Source organism: Sinocyclocheilus grahami, unplaced genomic scaffold (genome assembly GCF_001515645.1).
Source record: "Sinocyclocheilus grahami isolate Dianchi unplaced genomic scaffold, SAMN03320097.WGS_v1.1 scaffold4.1, whole genome shotgun sequence".
In the NCBI taxonomy this organism is placed as follows: domain Eukaryota; kingdom Metazoa; phylum Chordata; class Actinopteri; order Cypriniformes; family Cyprinidae; genus Sinocyclocheilus; species Sinocyclocheilus grahami.
The window spans coordinates 2,590,965-2,615,012 of record NW_015505183.1 but is presented as its reverse complement, the minus strand read 5'-3'; the positions used below and the strand labels follow the sequence as shown (position 1 = coordinate 2,615,012).

General features: G+C 35.8%; 1 protein-coding gene across 1 annotated transcript in view; it reads left to right on the top strand.

Annotated features, from left to right (window-relative positions):
- LOC107583384 (glutamate receptor ionotropic, delta-1-like) overlaps positions 1–24,048 on the top strand; it is a 279,097-nt gene that overhangs the window by 222,026 nt on the left and 33,023 nt on the right. The window contains exons 5-8 of the mRNA XM_016269581.1: positions 10,770–10,823; positions 16,673–16,846; positions 21,900–22,061; positions 22,198–22,317. Of these exons, the coding sequence (XP_016125067.1) occupies positions 10,770–10,823; positions 16,673–16,846; positions 21,900–22,061; positions 22,198–22,317 (510 nt within the window). The remainder of the gene's footprint in view (positions 1–10,769; positions 10,824–16,672; positions 16,847–21,899; positions 22,062–22,197; positions 22,318–24,048) is intronic.

The following is a 24,048-nucleotide window of genomic DNA, read 5'->3' as shown; positions in this document are numbered from 1 at the left end:
ATGCTTTCAAACAAAGGGCCATAAAAATGCCCCAGTATCTCAGAACTCCCATCCCACTCAGATTCCGGACTTCATCATTGAACAAGCCCATCTTGAGAGGTGTGAATCTTTGCAGGCTTTAAAGGCTGAGCTGATTCATTACAGTATATTATCTTTTAGTTTCAGTTTTAGTTAATTACTTTTACCCTGGTTTACATATTAGTACCTAAATGGTACACATTAGTACTTTATGAAAAAGGTAGCACCCCAGTGACAGCATTTGTACCTTTTTTCTGAGACGTCTATGCATATTTTCAATTCCTCTCCAATAAGATACTGTCTCGCGCTGGTGCAATAGGCTTTTTTCTCCAATCCCCCTCATACACATTGCTTCAGTCCTCACCTTCTGTAATTTGTCACAGCAGGCAAAAGGAAGCTGCTTTCCTCGCTGCCTCCCACATTCAAAAAACATTGAGAATATCCAACCCTGCACCTGTAAACCGTTTATTTTTGTTGCTCAATAGATATATACCACTATACCTTAAAAACATAAAATACATTTGAATATATTTTATTTTATTTTATCTTTAGCTATGTGTGCATTTATAGGCATGTGTATCATGAACACTGGCATGTTAATTTGTGGGTGGGCACAGAATCAGTTGTTTTAATCATATTAGTCTTCACATAATATACACACACACACACACACACACACTCTCTCTCTCTAAATGTTAAGTGCTGTCTCACCTTTTTTAAAGTTTGAGAGCTGGTGACCTCTTAAGGGGAATCTCCTCCATCTGTGTAAGAATGTGGGTTTAATTTACAGTTATTCTTGTACATTATCAGGTGTTCCGTTTTATTGCTTGAGTGCTGCTGTAATGTAGGCTGTTTTTTTAAACACATTCCCTTGAGTATCCAACAGCGGTGAACTGACTGATGTCTGAGTAATCATTCTACCTTTATTGCCTGGTCATGTACACTGGTGATTTGAGTTTTCAGAGTTGATCAAAACACACCATAAACTCATATGTTTATATGCAATTCTCTCAGCTTGGGCTGACAGATGGAGACGGGGCTTGAGAGTTGAACTCCGAGCATGAGGTTTTTGACTGCTGTTAGTCCTGCTGTACAGTATCTGTCAGCAGCTCAGACGCATGTTTACAAAACAACAGTCTTTTGTGTCTGTTTTCTCCCTGTAAATCTTTGCAATCTTTGAAAAGGGATTTGATCATACGGCATACAAAAAGTCAACATGAAGTCAAAATCAAAATCTTCTTAAGCCTCTTTTGGTCTCCCTCACTATGTCTTTTTACTTTTCTACTTTTCAACAACCAGTTTCTATTCTGATTTGAAATGTGCATTTCTCCTAATAGATGGACACAATAGTGCACTTTTTCTGTTGTTAAATATCCTGTTTCTTCAAAATGCATTTTATTATAGAAATAAAATGGGTTGCAATTGTTATTTTATGTTGACAATCTTTGTGTTCTGTGAGTAAACGTCTTTTTATTTTATTTGTTTACCAAATTATTTTCTTTAGCTCAGGGATTGTCAACCAGCGGGCCAGGACCCATTAGGGGACCTCAGGATGAAACATATATATTTCATTTTAATGCAGTGAATTAAAAATTGTTAAATAATTTATTTAAATGCTTAAAAAAATAAAATTAAATAAAATAAAACACCCCAGTGACAGCATTTGTACCTTTTTTCTGAAAGTATAGAGGTCTATGCATATTTTCAGTTCCTCTCCCATAAGATTCTGTCTCGATCCGGTGCCATAGGCTTTTTTTTCCAATCCCCCTCACACACATTTCTTCAGTCCTCACCTTGTTTCATTTGTCACAGCAGAAAAATATAAAAAACTGAAATAAAATTAAAAACTGAAAAAAATACATAAAATATTTTCTCTTTTAATAACTATTGTTTCTTGGGACCTTTGAAAAATGTGTTGTACCGTGGGTGGCCTTCTGGACAAAAAGGTTGAGAACCACTGCTTTAGATAAGGCTTGGTTTAGATTCCAGGTCCCTGAGAGCACAACACACTGTCCTCTGTGCGACTGTGTGACAACAGATGTCTGTTTACTCATTTAAAGCTTGTCTTGTAAAAAGTTTATCACTTTTTATTACAACTTTTATATTGTTTTGTGTTGATAAGCCTGGAATACACAGTCCAGTATGACAAAATCAGATGGTTAATGACATTACAAAAGGATGAAAATGTACTTTGTTTTGCAGTTTTTAAATTTTTTCCCGTTTAACACAGGATCTGTAATATATAATGGAGGTTGAGAGTTTGTGTGTGATAAAATATCCAATCAAGGCCTTTGTAGTAGAAGAATGCGTTGTATTGCGTATGCTAGATTCATGGGTCTAATTAGCGTCTGACCTAGGTTGAGTTTCCAGTATCTTATACATGTTCATGCATGCAAATGCTGATATCCAGGGGCAAAAAAATAAGCCAAACATGTCAACACATCACAGGGTAATTAATAAATAAAGCAATAGACTTCCTTTTCCTTACTGTTCCCTGAGGATTTCTGTTTTTCTTTGTGAAGCATTGAATACATTGATCTCACATTTTAATTCATGTGATAGATGAATAATAAGCCCGATTTAATGCTCATTTTCAGTCACATGAATACCTGTTGCTTCCTTGAGCAGAGCATCCTCTGTCTAAAGCCTTCCATCCTAAATGAAACACTCTCTCTGAGAGACAAGCCTGGATCAGAGTTACCATAGCAACAGGTTATCTGACTTAACAAGGTCCAGCATAGAATTAGACAGAGCTGAAACATCATTGTGAATGTGAGTACTAGAGGTCGACCGACAGTGGATTTTGCCGATACCGATCGATAGGTTGGACCACACTGGCCGATACCGATTAATTAACCGATAGTTTTAAAATTGATACTGAACAAAAACTAAAATAGTGTTTTATTAACAAAAACAGTACTGAACCATACTAGTAGTAAAAAAAAATAATAATAGTAATAGTAAATGTTGAAATTAACACACTCTAACAAGGAACAATACTTACACAACTTTCATTCATCTTAATGCTACAAATGGACTCTTATTTTAAAGTGTTACCATTTCATTTCAACTGTCATGCTTAAAGATGCACATCTTTAAATGTATACACAGAGGCTATAGCATTCAAATTATATACATATGGATATTGTATGTATACTCTCACACTTTAACTGCTTCTATTCTTGAACACTTGATGATTATCTAATCAAAATAAAAGCGCAGCGTTGAGTCTAGGAGAACTCACTGGTATCACACACACTCCGGACGCGTCGCGTTCAACTCGAGCAGCGGTCTAAAACAGTTTATTTAATCACCAAACGGACACAAGTTTACTTCAAGAATGAAAAATTTGGCATGGACGAGTTTGAATTTCGGTGTTTAAAAAACGGAGCAAATGGAAAGAGAAAGCGCGACCTATATTATAGCTCTATAAATGAAGCACACAGACTTTATTCGAGCCACAGAAAGACAAACGTTTTGCTGAAAATGCACAAAACACTGGGACCAATATAATGTAATTTAAAGGAAAACTATGTGAATGGTGCTCTGTGGCGCGGCAGGATTTTCTGTCGGCTGCATTTAAATCCGCGTCTGAAGTTTCCCACTCTGTTCAGCGTGCAGTATCACGTGTCTAAACAAATAGCACATGCTGTCAGTGATTTCAACCACTAGAGGCCGCTCTCGCACTGTGTAATGACAGCAGACCCTTCTCAGCCGCTCCAGCAATGGACACAACCTGGAAAACTATCAGCATGGATTTTTGTCGATAACCGATAGTTCCAGCAATCAACTATCGGTGCCGATTAATCGGCAAAACCGATACATCGGTCAACCTCTAGTGAGCACCATACGATAGAAGGAGAGAGTAGGGATGAGTCAGAGTGTCAAAGTTAAATGTAAAAGTACTTTAAATACATTTGCTTATTTGGATGGTTTCAGATAATTCATTAATTAATTTCATTAAAAGTTATTCTGAAAAGCGCTGTTCAAGTAAACTGTTTTTTTCTTCTTCCAGGATTACACATGTAAGATTATTCTAGTAATAGGTAGAAAGAAAAAAAACAAAAAAACATTACCATTCAAAAATTTGGGGTTGGTAAGATTTCCTTTTTAATCAAAAATATTACTATTTACAATGTTTTCTGTTTGAATACATTTAAAATGTAATTTATTCCTGTGATGGCAAAGCCAAAATATGTTAAAAAATTATTTTGACTTCAGTACAGTATCAAAATAAAAGCAATTTATGTAATTTTGTGTAATGTCATGCTTTTTGTGTAAAAAAATGTAAATGGGTCTAGATTGTACAATAAATATAAATATATACCTTTCAATGTACTCTAAATATAAAATGACTGTATATCAGCATTTTTATTTTCAAAAGGGGGTCTCTTTTAAGGAGGTGATATGTTTGGAGGTGATATTTGGTGAATCAATGCAATTCAAGTCAGTGAGGTTGTTTGGATGCCACTGACATTTATTGTATGGACAAAACAGTAGAAAGATTATTCAAAATATCTTCTACTGTGTTCCACTAGTCGATGTGTAGTTTTTAAATGTAGTTTTGCACATCCCTAGGGGAGAAAAAAAAATTATTTTGACTTCAGTACAGTATCAAAATAAAAGCAATTTATGTAATTTTGTGTAATGTCATGCTTTTTGTGTAAAAAATGTAAATGGGTCTAGATTGTACAATAAATATAAATATATACCTTTCAATGTACTCTAAATATAAAATGACTGTATATCAGCATTTTTATTTTCAAAAGGGGGTCTCTTTTAAGGAGGTGATATGTTTGGAGGTGATATTTGGTGAATCAATGCAATTCAAGTCAGTGAGGTTGTTTGGATGCCACTGACATTTATTGTATGGACAAAACAGTAGAAAGATTATTCAAAATATCTTCTACTGTGTTCCACTAGTCGATGTGTAGTTTTTAAATGTAGTTTTGCACATCCCTAGGGGAGAATTGATTGACAAAATTAGTTGTCCTGTAGTTTTTCATAATGGTCTAGAGTTTATGCATGACTCATTTGCAGTGGATCCCTCTCTGTTTTGCTGTTGTTTATGCTGTTGAGGATTGACAGCAGTCAGTAGGTGTTTGATTCAAGAGTCTGAACTCAATCCTGGACCATCAAAGACATCCTGCTCTCCCACAAGTGTCAGGGAATCAATTCTCATTGGCTTTCAGCTGATACTTTGTTGCACATATTGATGGTCAGACAGAGAAGGAGGCACAGACGGACAGACAGACAGAGAGAGAGAGAGAGAGAGAGCATGTTTATTACTGTTCAGAAGAGATCATTCATACTGTTAGAGTGTGTGACAGACTTCAAACAGTACAGAACAGAATTATGGATGAGGGTAGATCCCAAAGGTATAACAGTGAGATGCCCAGACAGACTGTTTATAACCTATTTAGTGCTTTACCACTGCGCCCGGTTCAATTTACTTGATCAAAACCATTTAACAGTCTTTCTTTATTACGTCCATTCCCACATTTCAAGCATAAAAGGGCTGTTACCATCTCTCTCATCTCTCCTCCCATCTCTCCTCCACCTGCTTTAAACAGCTCTTGACAGCGCTGCACGGGTGGCAGTATCATTTCTCTGCAGATTTCTGTTTATTTGTTTTCTCTGGCAGTGATATTTCATGCGATGACACAGGGTACCCGCTTGCAGTTCCTCCTTTCATTGACTCTTCCTTCCCTGAGGAATAAAAAGCACATTATTCAAATGTTTGCCATTAATGGAGCACCCTGTAGTCATTAAAAAGAGAAGCAAATTAGACAGTGTTCTTATTTTAATTCTATTGTGTAAATTTAGAGTATCTTCATGTTTTGTTTATTGCCTGGTTTAATTTAATAGTGAAACTGTGGCTATTAGCATGGAAAGCAATTTACTTGGTCTGTCAGTAATGGAAAAGCCTAGCTGCACTTTCCCAGCGTTTGTCTCCAAGGATTATTGGTGGTTTGCCAGTAAACTTTGCTTTTGTCAGAACGCTGTCATGCGTATGAAATGCATGTAGATACATAAACAAACCCACAGGGTGGTATGTGTGAGCAGGCAACACAGGAAGTCGTTCCTATTCAAGTGTTGTTGACAAACCTAACGAATATTGACACTAATTTTGTTTTGTTTTGTTTGTTACCATGCATCTCTGAGGCAAACATGACCGGTGCAAGCATTCCCTCTGGCCGAAAATTGGCAAATGCACTTTTGTGAGTAGCGCATATTGATTTTACTTCAGTTGCGCAATCTTTGGCAGCCATTATTCTGAAGACAGATGTTTCTGAGTCGTGGGGGAATGCATTCACCTTGCACTCGCAGCAATAAAGAAGACATGTGTTTGTACCTATGTGCGTTTCTCTCCATCCTCCTGGCTCTGCCAGTAAACCAATGAAGGGGCCAATCAGAACTCACTATAGCTTCCCGTTGACCAATCACTGAGAGTTTCAATGTGTGGAGCAATATTTCATCCCAAATAATATTGTGTCCCATCCCTAGCGCTATAGTTTCACCTCATACACAGGTTTTTGTCTGGTTTTGCGGGGTGGGAAATAATGAAAAAATTCCTTATCCATGTTGTTGCTCTCTGATGATATTATTTGCCGTCCCTGGATTATATTTGATCAGGCCATAAGCCTTTTTTTTAGAGGAACTGTGTTTCAAGCGAAGCTTCTTTCTCCTGTGTAAGGCTGTTGACCCTGGGTGAATGGGAGTTTAGACATCAAATTTTCATAAGACCTTTTCCTCCTCAAATTGACCATGAGATTTTCCTGTCTGGAAAACCACAGGTTTTGAAATTTTCCTTATGCCTTTTTGAATCTACAGATGAGAAAGTGAGAACTGATCTTAGCTCAGCATCTTTCAAGGGCACAGCCTTTTTCACGAGCTGTTTATTTCTCAACTTCAACAAATTAATTATGAAAAAGCAGAGGGAAAACATCGCCCATGCAACTGACATGTTTAGGTTTGTTTTTGTCCTTTTTAGTGTTGTTCAGATTTTTACCACCACACAATATTTGCTCTTTCTTACAAGCTGCAGCAGTAAGAAAACCAAGGCAAAGAAAAACAAAGGTGAAATCAATGCAGAACCGAAACAGACAGTTTTTTTTTTTTTTACTTTCAGAAACAGGCAGGTTATGTGATGAGGAGAATCAGGAGAGAAACACTGCAGATAGAAGGCTGGATTTCATTTCAAAGTGTACATCCAACTGATACATTTATTCCTTTATGCTTCTTCTGCCAGTGAGAATTGAATTATGGAGGTGCTTTGAAATGTTTTGTTATTGCCATCTGAGAGCAATATATATAGTGCTTCCACTCACCAAGAACATATTTATTTTTTTCCTTTGCGACAGGTATTTATTCATGCACACATCCACATTTTGATGGACAGCTGAAATCCCAGCTTAGTTGTCATCAGCGCATCGTTTGACAGCTTTGCCCACCTTTGCAGTGGACACTATTATTGAGGCAAACAGGTACGGAGGACAGGCCGTAGAAATCCTGGGAGTGTATGTAACATGAATGAAAACAACTGTGCAGAGTTTACAGAAAGACATACATTGGAAAAACTTGTGAATTTGCAACAGAATTGGGCATTATAGTCTTTTTATTGTTGCATTTATGCAATTGGAAGATGCATAGATGCATTTTATCAATCCTGGCGATCAAACCCATGACCTTGGCAACACTATGCTGTGAGCAACATGATTTGTTAAATGATTATGGGGCATAGAAAAGGCTAGGTGTTTTTCTTTATCAAGGCCATGCATCGATCCGTTAGCATTTCTTAACATCTTACAAAGACCTCATGTATGATACATGTGTGATGAAATGATAGAAAGAAAACGAATGGGGTTTTTACTGAAAATCACTGCTTAGAAAGTGCTGCTGCTTGTCTTGTTCAAGGTTCACCACAGCGGGAGACGGGACTTTGCAATCAGTGCTAAAAAAAATGCAACTGCTTTCAACCAACAATTTCACTTATATATAGTCAGATAATGGTCGCAATTTATCAGTCTTATAAAGACTTCTGGGATGGGCTAGGATCTGTGTGCTCCATAAGATTACTCCTGAAGTAGTTTTCTCATTTCCTGTTGTCAGGAAGTCTGTATTACCAAAAAGTGAGAATTTGTTAAATGCTGTTGCCTGTCCAATTGATTTTAGTTTCAAGACAACAGTAATCATTTTGAAATAGATTAATACTATTAATATTAATGAGTACTTATGGTAATATTCTTGCTCATATAGTGTGATTGATGAATTCCAGACATTTTGAATAGTTGATAGTTTCTCAAAATTTTGAATGAAATTGAATGCAAAGACATAAAATAAATAACAACTGTATTGTTTATGTAGATTTTAACAGTTATATGTGAATTCACTTCAGCAATCAGATACACTCCAAGCCAATTTGCTGAAAGAAGTTCTAGAATTGTGAAGTTTTTGTGAAATCAGCTTGAAATGGAAAAACAACCACTTTCCTTTTCTCATACCATACCCAAAGACTGAAGTTAGAAGACAGACTGTCAGTCTGTTAAAAAACTAAAATTCTGTTCTATCTACGAACATTTAAACTGCTAATGAAGTTAAACTGGGATGCATTTGACACTTTCAAACAAACCACAGTTTACACCTGCTCAGCTTCAAAACACGTCTTGCTGTAATGAAGAAATAAACTGACAGTCAAATAACAGAATAATTTGTTCTCATTATCACAGCACAGTAGTGTAGCAAAAGGGGTTATCTAGTACAGTGGTTCCCAACCCTACCCAAGTTTCTGCTTAATAATGTCACAGTTTTTGCAGTGGAAGATGTCAGTACAAAGGTTGAGAAGAAGAACGAAGGGATCAAAAGCTGTCTTCTTCATGAAATCAGAAGTTTCAGTTGAACAAGTCAGCAAGGTTCACTTTTCTTCCTTGTCATTGTGGAACAGGATTGCATTCATGGAGACTCTTATTAATCTGATCTATTGCAAGCAAGCGTGAAAGAGTCGCCTTGTAACATACTGCAGAAAACAAGGGAATTTGGTTATGACTTTGGGGATTACCCTGCACTACCAACATATAAATTCATAATATGATGTTATGGTCTGGGTTTGACTGGTTGCACAACAGGAAGCATAGATTGAAAAGCAAGTGGTTTTTACAGATGCTCCAGTGCACTTGCTCTTTCCAGCATGGTGCAAGACTGGGATTCATTCCCTTGGACTGTGGTGCATGGCAGTGCTGAGCGTCCGAGTGCTATTCAATAGAAGAATTTGGATCAATATTTGTTCAAGTTGATGTAAAGAACCACCAAGACACTCTCCATTGTTTTGAAGCATGCATGCAAGCGGCATTCCGACCTCCAGCTATTTTTTAATCTTTTCCAGCATCCGATGTGTACTTTGAAATGCAGCCTGAGCAGGAAAATCACTTTTTTTTTTTTGCATTTCAACTATCTGTGCCTGACATAAAAATACACTCCCACTATCTCTTTCTGTATTTCTCTATATACACCTATATTGAACCCAGACAGGATGTTTGATAAGGAACGTTTTTGATCAGTCTCCTGCACTGTGGTCTTATCGCTTTATTACTGCCTGCGGTTAATCCAATATATACTCCCTAAACTTGAAAGCCAGTCTGTCCATCTGCAGGTGTTCCACTGTAACCACTGTCAAGATTCACAACCAGATATCCAACAATTGCTATTCCATTTCATTGACAGGTGGTGATTTCATTGCATTTCTACCCACGGGACTGCATTTCTGAGGAATTCTTTACTATGTACTGTCACTGTAACCTAAAGGGATCGTTCACCCAAAAATGAAAATTCTGTCATCATTTACTCACCCACATGTGACTAAAGAGAACTTTTTTCTTCTGTGGAACATAAAAGATATTTTTAAAAAAATTCTCAGTGTTTTTTGTCCATACAGTAGAAGTCAATGGGAACCAAAACAGTTAGGGTTACCAAAATTCTTCAGAATAACCTCTTTTGTTTTCTACAGAAGAAAGAAATATAGGACGAGTAAATAATGACAGAATTGAAATTGTCGGATGAACAATCCTTTTAAGATTGCGCCATTCCATGTGTGTGTGATGTAAATAGTTTCCACCGACCCCAGCTGTTCTCGATTTTGGTATCAAAGATGCAAGAATTGTAACTCTGACAGATGCCTATATGAGTCTTTAGCTGGTGCACTATGTTCATCAGTTTGGAGTTCATACAGTGCAGAATCTGTTTGATAGCGCTTTAATTCGATGCTTAAAATGCCCACATATTACTTCTGATAACAATGATTATTAAAATGTATTATTAACATATATTTTCATATTATTATTATTATTATTACATATATTAATTGTTTTTTAATAATAATAATAATGTAAAACATTGTATACTTTTGCTTTACTATTGTTATTATTATTACTACTGTGTGTGATTTATAGCAATATTACTTTCAAAACATTAGTTTGAAGATTCAAAACATTAAAAGCAAAGTTTTCTTTTTACATTGGTACAAGAAGCAGAAATTCTCATTTTTGAAGTATACAAATTGTCTTCTGAAAAGTTGAAAATCAGCACATACAGCAACGTTTGAACCTTTGAATGTTTCACAAAAGTACTTTTTAAAAAGAGTATCCTTAGCTCTCTATGCAGCATAATTGAGCTTATAATTTTTGTATGCAGTATAAATTTGGTTATTTTCATCACAGTAATTTTTCTGCATTATTTTGTCTTTTTGTTTTCTGCAGGCAGTGGAAACGAATCTAGCATCCAAAGATAGTCACTGGGTATATGCCAATGAGGTAAGCACATATTCATAAGTAGTTTCATTACTCATTCTTATCTGTTTCAGAAAAGAGGGATCGACCTTGAAACTGTCATCAGTCAGATCGTGAAAACAGCCCAAATTCAGTCTGCTGTCGTCATATCCAATTACAACTTGCAGTCTTTGATATGTGGCACATCTCTCATTCAGTATGTAATATGCTGTCACCATGCTAGAGCAAAGCTGACAGTGGATTATTGCACTGGCACAACTCTGAGGCACAGTTTTGCTCTCCTTATTTCTCTCTCTCCCTCACTCTGTTGACTGAGAACTGGATGTGGAAGCAAGACCAAATGAGAGTCTGGCCCTACAAGAACCAGTGTGAACTGAGCATAGAAATCTAGCCCAATAAGAACTGAGTGCAGTACTCAATAAGACAGAGAGCATGGCTGTGGGCTGAATGACATAAAAACTCTGTGATTCTGTTTGATGTGTTGACACCAACAGAAATTTCAACATAATAAGACAAAAAAGCATCAGACAATGTCTTTATATGCAGAGAGAGAGAGAGAGAGAGAGAGAGAGAGAGAGAGAGAGAGAGAGAAAGAGAACTTTGCTTCTCTGGGACTACCTGACAATATGACAAAGTCATACTCGAGTTTAAAATCTTACAGCACACTACAAGCTTATCCAAAAACACTTTGTCTATCTCTCTGTATCCATCTACACTACATGGCCAAACAAACATTCACACGGTGAAAGGGGCATCCCTCACCTGCTATAAGAACTTTCACTCTTCTCAGTAAAAGCTACCATAGAATGTGGATGCAGGTATTTGATCCCATTCGGACACATCAAAAAAAAAAATGCCAGTACCAAAATGATATGAGTGTCAGAGGTGCACTCTTTAATACAACAAAATTGGATGGGGACTAAAGGCTGTAATACAAAACATGACTTTTGAAATCTGAAGAGATTTTAAAACACTGGGCATCATATAATACACTTACCAACTTAATTTATAAAGGTCAGTGAGTCAAAAGCTAATTTATAACTCATGCGTTGTTTCTTAGAAAATAGAGACACTATTTAGGCCTGCTGTAGTGCAGAATTACATTTCTAAATTGATTTATTTTTTCTAAATTAATACTTTTTTTCAGCAAGGATGTATTAAATTGGTCAAAAGTGACAGTAAAGACATTGACAGTGTTTAAAAAGATTCTATATAAAAAATGTATTTTTAACTTTCTTAAAATAATTTTTTTTTTTTAATAAATGCATTGTTGATGAGCATAAGAAACTCAAAAGAGAACACTAAGACAGCAGTAATAAATTAGAACAAGTTGAGGAAACATACTCATAAGGAAAATAAATACATACATAGACTAAATAATGATTTATACTACATCAACTTTGTAATAGTCACAGAGGAAAAACTGGCCATCATACACAAAATGACTGAGGATCACATACTATCAGACTTTAAAGTTGTTCCAATCACTACAAACTCAAGCTGAAATGTGCACCTTATTGCTAGGAGACGAATGACAAATAAAAACAATGTGTATTCTAAAATCAGCTGGAAATATCAAACATGTTTGATATCCTCTGACTGGATGGAATCGTATTCTGAAGGTAAAAAAATCGGAGCTTGTGACCATCACACACTACGCGATTTTCTATGAAACCTGTCAACTCAAATCTACAGACTGGCTCTGACTTTCTGCAACTAGCTTTGACTTATCCAAACTGTAAATCGGGAGAAAATCGGGGCAAAAATTGTGTAGTGTATTCCAGCCTTAAGAGTGTTAAAAAGGTCAAAAATGCACCATACAAGCATAATAAAATTAGTCCATAGGACTTATGATTTATTTCTGTCTTCTGAATTGATAGTTGGTGTATGAAAACACTAAGTCATCATTCAGTTAAAATATTGCTTAAAAAAAAGCTTAGATATTCTGCTAAACATCTCATTTTGTGTTCCACAAGTCATATAGGTTTGGAGTGACATGAGGGTGACCAAATTATTAATTTTTGGTTTAATTCTTGTAAATTGGCTGCAGGTATATGTGTTTGTCTACATTACATTCAAGATTACATTCCATTTATGCACTTTCTTGAAACAGGAATAGAAAAACCTGTTATTCAGAAGGAGATGCCCACATCTTGGATATGAGGCTCTCTCTCTCTCTCTCTCTCTCTCTCTTCCTTCTAGTATATAACCCTGTATCATACTGACTAAACTTGCTTAAGGCATTAAGTCATAGGATCTGCCCACTTATTCCATAAAGAGCATTCAAAACAAGCTGTCATGCTCCACTTCAAACAGTCCCCTCTTCAAGATTGGAAAATATATTTTAAAAAAATTTTGCACTTCTCCTAAAATGCATTGTAATGATGTACAGTATGTGCACTCATAATATAGTTACTAGAAACAGAATGTAAATGTTCTAACATGTATGTAAATTACATACCGCTCTTTTACTGTAGTGGTTTTGTTTTTTTAATATGTGTCTCTAATCCTAATCCTATTTTCGGCTCTTCTCGTTTCATATTTGCTTATTTGCATAATGTAGTCAGTTTTCAGTGTGATCAAATTAAAGCAGTCGTATTCAACCTAGAAACGGTAAAAGAGAGAAACTCTCGCTGCATTACCTCGAGGCAGGAAAGGTTTAGATTTAGGTTCACATTGCTGTGATGTCTTTGTTTAACCCTTATTCTTAATTGAAGTAATTTGCTTGTGCCTCGACACACAGTCACTACAACACCTATGAACACAAATTAAGCCTCTGCAGTTTTCATCCATCAAGGTCATGGTAGAACGTCTAGTATAGTTCATTCATTTTGAACTGGACTTTGTTTATCAGTGTTAAGAACACGAAGTCCAGTTGCAAATGAATGATTAACATAACAAGGATGCTAAATAAACAATTTTACTGGAAATAATTGAAATATTGAGAGAAGAAATATTAAATCTGTTTTCCCTGTAATGTCATCGTTTCATTAAGCCTAGGCTCTTGTACAGATGTGTCTTCAGTTATATTCAGGGGTTCTGACCTTTAATAGATGTCACAATATTCTCTTACTTTCACAAGCGCTTGAAGTTTAATTAAATGACAGATTTCATGCAGCATGTTCAGGGATTCAAACATCTGTGGTGATTTAATTACAGAGAGTGACATCAGAAGTCCTGACTCTGCTTAATATCACCTTGATCAGTTGATCGGTAAAAAGTTTTATAGTCATGAATAAATGAATAATTAATACCTTCACCAGAGACGTGTATCAGAGATCAGTTACATGGTGGGCTGGCCTGTTCCCATTCAGTCAGTCACGTTCTACGTTATGTCAGTGACTGACGAATTGGGATCTCGCCTGAGAGCCCAATCACCTTCGAGTGTAAACTAAACAAGCCAATGACAGTTGGCGTGCGTGTTTGATTTAATGTGTTTGGAGGTTGCTTATGAACTCCCAGCATTCCACACTGTGAGTCATCTCGGCACTGTTAGACTCAGCATATTCTCCTACTACCTTATTTTTTGTTTTTGTTATTTTGTTTTATTTTTTATTTTTTTTTTTTGTCCAAATGGCGCCAACTGTTAGATGCCAAGATTATAGAAAGATATTTTTTTAAGATCAAAGTAATTATAAGGAGTGAATGTACTTCATTTATAAACGTCAATGAGTCAAAAGCTAATTTATAACTCAAGCGTTGTTTCTTAGAAAATAGAGACACTATTTAGGCCTGCTGTAGTGCAGAATTACATTTCTAAATTTAATACTTTTTTCAGCAAGGATGTATTAAATTGGTCAAAAGTGACAGTAAAGACATTTACAGTGCTTAAAAATTTTATCATCTGTTGTAAAACTTTATTTGACCCTCTAACTCTAGCACTTTCTATTCTATTTTAATTCCACTTTATCTATTTATCTTCTTTTTTATTAGAAAAACTAACACTAGCTTTCAATTTTTTTATTCTATCTGCTTGTTTTTCTTTTTGTTTGTGTGTGTGTGTGTGTGTGTATATATATATATATATATATATATATATATATATATATATATACACACACACACACACATATATACTGTATACCTTGCTACATGTACTGTGTTAGGCTAACCGAGACTAGTCATTTGCACTTATATATTGTTGCTCTTTTGTTAGTTTTGATTGTTTCTATTGTCCTCATTTGTAAGTCGCTTTGGATAAAAGCATCTTCTAAATTACTAAATGTAAATGTAAAAAGATTCTATATAAAAAAAAGTTGTTCTTTTATCTTTCTTTTCATCAAATAATTAATTTTTTTTTGATAAATGCATTGTTGGTGAGCATAAGAAACTCAAAAGAGAACAAGTTGATGAAAAATACTCATAAGGAAAATAAATACATAAATAGACTAAATAATGACGGGTATCATATTTTTAAAATGCCATATGTTGTTTTATATGATTAAAGTGATAGTTTACTCAAAAATAAAAATGAATGGCTCTCTTCTTTACATTGAAAGTAAATGAAGACCAAGGGCTATCAAGCTTGCTCCATATAAAAACGCAGCATACAAACATCATCAATATGACTCTCATATATCTAATATTCTGAACCCATATGATAGCTAAGTATGCGAAATACTGCAAGCTGTCATTCACTGGAAATACAGCTCTGTTAAAAATTGCATGAGGGTAAAAAACATGCTTAAATTCAACAAAGAGGACATTTCAGAGCTTTCTCTATTTTTATAGATTTTAAATGTGGACATTTATTGTACCTCTGGAATATATTCCTTTAAGAATTTTTCAGTTTGCAGCTGATTAAATATTGCAGATCTTTAGAAGTGTTTTGATTTTCATGCACCATATTCTCAGAGGGACCAATCCATCATTGCTGTAATTATTTATCCTCCATATGTTGTACGTCACATTTCTGGACATTATTGAGAGAGTAGGTTTCAGTTCTTAACTCCCTGAGGCTTTAGCTATTCCTGTGTGCGTTTATAAATTGCACTCCAAGACTATGAATGAAACTATATGCTTTACATTTTAAACAGACAGGCTTTAATTTCGTTTTGTTTCTTAGTAAGGCTGAAGCACTTCTGACTTTTGATTTATATGTTTTGATACTGATATTTACTTCTACTTTGACTAGCTAGACATTTATGCATTAACTTTTTGTGCATTTTAGAATTTCCTTGTGTGTGTGTGTTTTTTTCTTTACCCATAGCTGTGTTTTCTTGAAACGGGTTTCTTTATTAACATTGATATCTGATTTATGTATTGTATACACTCACATACTGCTTTTTTTTTTCTTTGAGACCACAAATCATGTTATCACGACATTCAATTTATTGTCAGCCTGTTTTCATTGTTATTGTTTTCATTGTTCTGCATCTCCAATCAATGAATCATATGTTTTTACACCAGTTTGTTGAGTTCAGAATTTTTATAGTCTTTTAGTGTGTGATCCATTGTCGTTTAGTGTTTGTTTAGTGTCATTTATTGTACAAAGTTGGCAAGTGTATGATGCCTAGTTTTTTAGAATCATGTTCATGTAGTGTATTTTAGTCTTTACATGGCTAAATAATGATGTGTAATAAAATAGTCAAAAACCCTCCTTTTTACAGATTTTACAAAATATTTAGCAGAGCTGTCAACAGATCATCTCCATGGTTACCACACAATGCATGCTGATTGTAATTCTGGTATACTAGCTTGTTATGTATTTATTATATCTTTAATTATTTTAGTTTGTTGGTTTTGCAGAGGTATTATTTTTTCAGCAGCGATATCAGAAGATATCATTGTTTGGTGACTTTTTTGTGCCAGTGGGTTAATATGTCTGTTTTCACACTATTCCTTTATGTATGTGTGTGTCTGTCTGAGTGTAGGAGGTTAGTGACACGGAGATCATGGAGCTTGTCCACAGCGCTCTGGGCCGGATGACAGTGATCCGGCAGATCTTCCCCCTGTGGAGGGACACCAACATCCGCTGCATGAGGAACAATCATCGCATCTCCTCGCTGCTTTGCGACCCACAGGAAGGGTACCTGCAGTCTCTAGAGGTACGTATCTTAGCAACATTTTTTCAGAGCACAGTGAATTCACACTCATTCATCAGAAATAGATCTGGAGGTCAACGTCAGTTCAGGTCATTTAGTGCAGTTTCAGCATCAGATGGCCTATTTTTGTGGTATGATCTATTTCAGATAAATCTGCAACCAGCACATAAAAACAAAACAGACTTTGGTCAGTTGCTTCAGACAGTCTCTTCCTGTCAATGTAGACCAGAATTGCTAACTTTGCAAGACGATGCATTATTTTGCAATGAACTGCTATAAGCAGAATGATTTACAACTAGAAATCTCAATTCTGTGGACTTTTGCTAAATGTTATTTTGTATTCATAGCACATTTAAGATACATGGCAGCTGCTTTCCTGCAGCCAGAGTTCATTGCACTGTGTTAGTGAGATTTACTCCAATAGTTCAAGTCTGAATTTATCTTTAATTGTCTTTTCATTACAGCTTTGCATTTGCAGTTTGAAGTATCTGCAAGGCTGCATAATGACTGCAGTAACTGTCAAGTTTATTTTCTTTGTTGTATCACTTAATTTCTCTAGAATCTTAATTCAAAACAAGGTTACGCACAACTGATCCAGATTAGCCGCCTGTGCCCTGATGCTTTAACCTGTTTACAAATTACACTGTAATTGTCCCCTCCCTTACACAACATTAAAACACTGTATCTGTTTCTGGCTCTATGAAAACCTTGTTTGGGTCTTAGTATCCATTTTCCATCTTCTAGAGCAGATGGAAAATCCATGCGTCTTTTCTCTGGGGCTCACTGTCTCAATAATTCATGAAGAAAGAGGGTTACTTACCAGCTAATGCCAAAGCAGCACCACAAAACGACAAACGAGTTCTTTACAGAAAGGATGAGAAGATATGCAAGATGTTAGGAGCCGCAGGGATGCCTCTCGTTCCTCCATTGGTGCAAAGTATACAGTGCAAGTTGAAGAGAGTAAGAGATTGAATCTGTGCTGTGGCAGATTGGCTGTTTTAATTAACTCAAGATGTTGCGGCATTGTGATTCTGAGCCCTCGGGCCATGGGTCTCCATGCACCATGCTGACAGTTCACGCAATGCTGAATAAAAGCTCTGTGGGTGGCGTGCTTTTATCCGTCTAATTGATGTCCTAATTTTGTTGTTTTGTTTTACTCATTTAGATTTAAAGCTTGTGTCATCAAAATGGTTACATACTCAAAATGTTTAATATAATATATAATGTAATTAATACAATGTTTAACATATGGACTGGCTGCCGGAGAATAATCAAAAAGCCCATGAGAAAATGGGCTGATTTAAAATCATGTACTTTTGTGTGCCTGTGTCTGTACCTGTGCCAGCTGAGCAACTGACATTGGGATAAGTGTGAATGCTAACAGATAGCTTTCTTATAGACCTCTTAGTGGCCTAAATTGAAAGCACATCCTGATCACTCTGGTATCAGCAGTTCTCACTGAGGAACACGCTGATTTTAAAACAAGTCATTCTTGTGTTATAATAATTTCATCTAGCTCACAGTCACACAGAAGCACACAGGGAAGTAAAGCCACCCATTTTATTTGTTACTTAGTAGTAACTGTGTGAGTCTTTGTTTTACATAGGCTAAAACAGATAGCATATTTTGTCTCACTTGTGGGCGGAAAAGGCTTTGAATCATAAATCCATAGTCTTGCAAGGCTTTCAAAGCCTTGAATCCATGTCAAGGATATGTCTGACTAATTGGACATCTGGCAGAGCGTTCTGAAAGCACTTCACTACTTAGGGGACGAATGAGGAGCCTCAGAGGTCAAAATTATGTGATCTTATGTCACGGGCACATTAGCATTTTCTGCATTCACATATATCTTACATGAGCAGATCATGCCTCGGCTGTAAACCCAGACGACCATGACCACAGTTTGAGAAAGGTTGTTGATAGGGTTGCCAACTTCAGCAGAGCAAATAAAGAATGCTCTCCATTTCTTTATACCACATTTGGCACTTAAGATTTCAGTAAACTATTGGTGGCAAGCTGACCATGTAGTAAACTGAAATGAAACACAGTCACAGCTTTATGCCTGTAGCTATGTCTGTGTATAGTTCTGCTTGACTGAATTAAGTGCTAAAAATGCTTTAGAGATGCAATTGCTTTGATTTTGGCTTACAACTTCATTGCATCTGTTGTAAAACTAAACCATTTTTAAAATGTGTCACGTCATTACACATATATCAGTTTATCTTCTTTCTACACATTTTAACACTTACATTTACATTTACATTTAGACATTTAGCAGACGCTTTTATCCAAAGCGACTTACAAATGAGGACAATGGAAGCAATCAAAATCAACAAAAGAGCAATGCTATACAAGTGCTATAACAAGTCTCAGTTAGCTTAACGCAGTACACGTAGCAAGTTTTTTTTTTTATCATATAATACATAAAAAGAAAACAGATAGAATAGAAAAAGAATAGAGTAAGCTAGTGTTAGAGGCCTTTTTTAACTTAAGAGAAAACAACCAGACTGTAAATAAATATCTCAACATGAACATAGTTAAAGTTTTAACTGCTTTGTATTTAGACAACTTCATTATGCAGACTAAGATTTTTTTTAAGTAATTAGCATTATTGTGCGAGTACAAAAACAGGGTAACTCTTTAGTTTTGGAGACCAATTCTCACTATTAACTAATTATTTGCATTTGCAGTTTGAAGTATCTGCAAGGCTGCATAATGACTGCAGTAACTGTCAAGTTTATTTTCTTTGTTGTATCACTTACTACTCACTACTATTAGCATGCATATTGCTAGCATATTGGCTGTTTATTAGTACTTATAAAGCACATATTAATGCCTTATTCTGCATTACCATATTTTAGATCCCTTTATCCTACCCCATACCTTACCACTTATTAATAAGCAGCAAATTAGGAGTTTGAGGCAAAAGTTGTAATTTCTTGTTACTAAATATTGAGAATTGGTCCCCAATTTGGTTGGTCCCCAATTAAAAAACAAGTCATAGCTTTACCCAGATTCACAAAACAAGTGAAAATTTGTTTCAACCACAAATGATAATACAGAGGCCAAAATTATTTAAAATCATCATGAAAAAAGGAATTGTGATTTATCCAAGTGAAACGGCTTCTTGAACGAGAAAAAAATATAGGGTGGGACTTGATTTTGTCCTTTATTTTTCACCATTGACATAGAAAGTCAACTCATTTCACATCCATCGCTACCAGTTTGATTTCTATTCCAATCTCTTATCTTTTGTCACTTGAAACTGAATAAAATGCAATAAATACTAGAGCATCCTTAGTTGTTTGGGTGCAAGATGCATGTCATATTTCAAATTGAATGCCGTTCTTTCCCTTAAATACGGAATAATTCTGTATTATCTTGGCCGGTTGTCAACCTTAGCAGGGATGCAAACTAGATGAAAGGATAGAAGGCAGATAAATTCAACCCTGTTTGCCTTCCTTCTTCTCCTTGAAAAGGGTAAAGGGTTTGGAAAAAAGGGTTTGTTTCATCGCTCTTGTGTGCAGTCTTGACTCCAGCAGGAGTGAAGAGGTCTCATCTTTCTTGTAGACAGCTATTAAAGAGAGTGGATGAAGATGTAATCTTCATTGTAAAATTAAGTTTTTTGTTCCTCCCAGCATCCCTCACTTACATTCTTTCCTCTCTCAGTCACACCTTCATTCTCTCTCTCTCTCTCCACATTGAAGTGTGTTGTTTTGTCAGGATCACATGTCTGAGGGGACATTGCGGTTTGCCGTGCGGCCCCCAGACTCTCGTCTCCTTGACGATAACAGCGCTGTCGTTCAGGGTGTCTTTTCTCTCTCCAGGTGTCTCTCAGCACGACAGCTGCTCTCTGCAGGAGCAGAGTCATGCAAAAATCTCCTGCAGCGCTCTTTCTTTTCCTCTTGCTCTCTGTCTCAAAGGAAGTCAGCAGACACATTCACACACTCAATCTGTCTTTCACAAAGTTAGAGAACAATTTTAGTACGTGGCTTGGCCGTTCAGCCCTATTAAGCAACTTTTTAAAAATGTTTTAGGCTTGGGCCGCCTACGCACTTGGAGAAACTGACAGAGCATTTGACAGACAGCAATGCATAAGATTGGTTTTGATTTTGGTTTTGTGAAAAAAGACATTTTAATTTGCAATCAAGTAGTTATCCGAAATGGATTTCCAAAAGTACAAGACCTTTCATTAGTCAGTGGATGCTTGTACTTTTGGTTTCATGATGAAGTGTCACTTTCAGAACCCCATTGTAATGCACCATTTACATCAAATTCAAATGATTTGCATTTTTCTCTGACATAAACTCTAGCATAGATGCCTTTATTAGGGATTAAGTGTGTTGACATGTACAACAAAACACTGATAACTATCATAAAAACTTGACAAATCCAAGAAAAACATACTTATATTATTCTTTGAAATTGTATTTGTCTGTTTTTTTTTGTCAATTACTAAATGGATATCCACACAAGACATAAGAGCAATAAGCTGTAATGTAAAAAATGTACCAATTAGATTGTGCTTAAACCTTTTATGATCTTTAGAAATACTAATAGAATACAGGGAATGTTCACTGCAAAATGTAACTGCTGTCATTTAACTGCTATCATTTACTCACCCTTATGTTGTTCCAAATCTGTATCACTCTTCTGTAATCTCAATCTTTTGCAGAACTCAAAAGGAGAAAATTTTATTACATTTTCTATGATTGGATCAGGTCAGAAAATTAAACAACTGCATAGTAAAATGTATTTGCGCTTTCCTTTGTACCATCCAGTGCTTCACACTCCAGTCCAGTAGGTGGTGGAAGTTAACCCTTTACGTTGGTATGCAATTAAAACACCAGAAGAAGCAGGTTAACATATTTGCTACCTACTGGACTGGAGTCTGAAGAAAGTCATACATTAGTGTAAGTAAATGATGAAACCATTTTCATTTTTGGGAGAACTATCCCTTTAAGATGGTTACATGACCTTATACATTGTCAGGTTTTTAAGTGTAAGAATTGCATGTGAAGTAATCGCAACATTTGTTTTGTGTATATGTCTCTAGGTGTCTAGCCTGTACCTGTACGACAGTGTGCTGATGTTGGCCAATGCCTTCTACCGGAAGTTAGAGGACAGGAAGTGGCATAGCATGGCCAGTCTGAACTGCATGAGGAAGTCAACCAAGCCCTGGAATGGAGGCTGGTCCATGCTAGACACAATCCAAAAGGTCTAAAGTCACTTTACAGTTCATCTTAATTTGATCTTTAGTTCAGCCCACTAACATTCAGTAGTGTTCAATAAAACTGGTCTGGTTTGAATTATGAATTTCTTTCTGAACAGAAGTTTTATTTGTCATTCTTTAGGGGCGGATTTCTGGGCTCACTGGTTTAATGGACTTTCGAAGCAATGGAGTGAACTCTCATGTCCAGTTTGAGATCCTGGGGACCAGTTACAGTGAGACGTTTGGAAAAGATGTAAAGCGGGTGAGTGGAAATGTTGTAGAAGAGCGAGTGGAAGTTACTTCACCAATAAATAACAAATGACATAAATTCAGATTAATTTAACAGCATGATCTGCCATGTTGTATCGCAATGATTTTCCAGTGCTTTCTCATCTTGGTTGTCATCTGTTCAAAAATGGTATGCATGTGTTTTATACTAATGAATGGGACATTTGAGGTATAAAGTAAATGTGCAGTTAAATTAACATATAATCGCCACTGGTGAGATAATTTGCACAATATGGTATGCCGAATACTGACATTTAGTGTCTCAGTTTCTTGCTCGGTTTAGGTTTAATTCTGGAAACATTTTTTTGAACCAGTTACTTGGTATTTGGGTTTGTTTTTTCATAATGTACACAGCTATTTGTTATTATTTGTGAATGGTTTACAAATGAGCTTTTTCCCTACATAATTATGCAGTTATGTCATCAAAAGGGGCTTAGGTAACCCACCAAAATCCTGACCTATACATTGTGATTAAAAAAAATGAATAAGAAGGCTAATTCTTTCTCATAGAGATCACATGTGGCTGGGAAAGAGCAGAGCCTATTTCTGTATTCTGGGAGAGTTAGCTACTCCAAAAAACAGACAGAAATCATGAGGCACAACTAAAAATATCTGAAAGGAGAAGATAAGTGGACTGAAAGTGAGGTGAACGAGACAGATGGACAGAGAGTACAAGCAACTGAATGATGGATCCTGCTGTGTTTTGAAATTGGAGACACTGACATGAAACATGGCCAAGATACTTTTAACACACACATACAAATAACTCAGAGATCATTAGATCTCACAACAACACACAAACATCAACACACGTAGTCAAACATATCCATCAGAGCTGATGAATCTATCGCTTCTGTCTCTCTCTGTCTCTAGTTCTTTCATCTCTCCATCTGATGCACAAATACACACATGCTTGCAGGGCAGTGGAAGTGCTTTGCGACATGGCTGTGGTCATTAGCAGGGCTGCCGGGTCTATCAAACGCCAAACAATCTCAATCTTCTAGCCTGAATATTAGTGAGTGTGTGAGTTGAACATGACCATTCCCTCTGGCAAGAAACACAGAAAGCTAATGACTACACACACACATACACACAATAGCACCCCTGCTGTCCAATACACTAACAGCTAATAAACACACACACGCATTCTGCTGTCTGTCAGCATGAATATATGACCATTCTTCCACTCTGATCTCTTCTTAAAATGATGTCTCCTCCTCAAGGTTCTCTAAAGCCCACATAGAGGCACTCTGCATGTCATAGACTCTCTTCCTGCAGTTTCATTTTTCCACTCTCTCCTCTCCCTGCCTCTTTCTTTCTTTCAGAATATGCAGTTTAATTTTGAAAGGGGTTACATGCTGCATTAAATTTATTTATTTTTTTATTTTATTTTATAAGGGGAGCAATATATGTGTTCAAATGTTCAATGTTCAAATATGTATTTTTTTATCAGATAAAGTGTTAATAAAATAATAATTAAATTAGTAATTAAATTAGTGAGAAAAATAAAATAATATATATTTAATTCATGTAATTTATTTTTGGGAGCAGTTCACACATTTTTATTGTTAGTCCTTTTTATTAACAGTATTTTTATATTGTAAATATATATTTACTTTAAATATGTAAGTATATAAATCTAAATATATTTATTTAAATATATATATATATATATATATATATATATTAACATTGAGTATGTGTA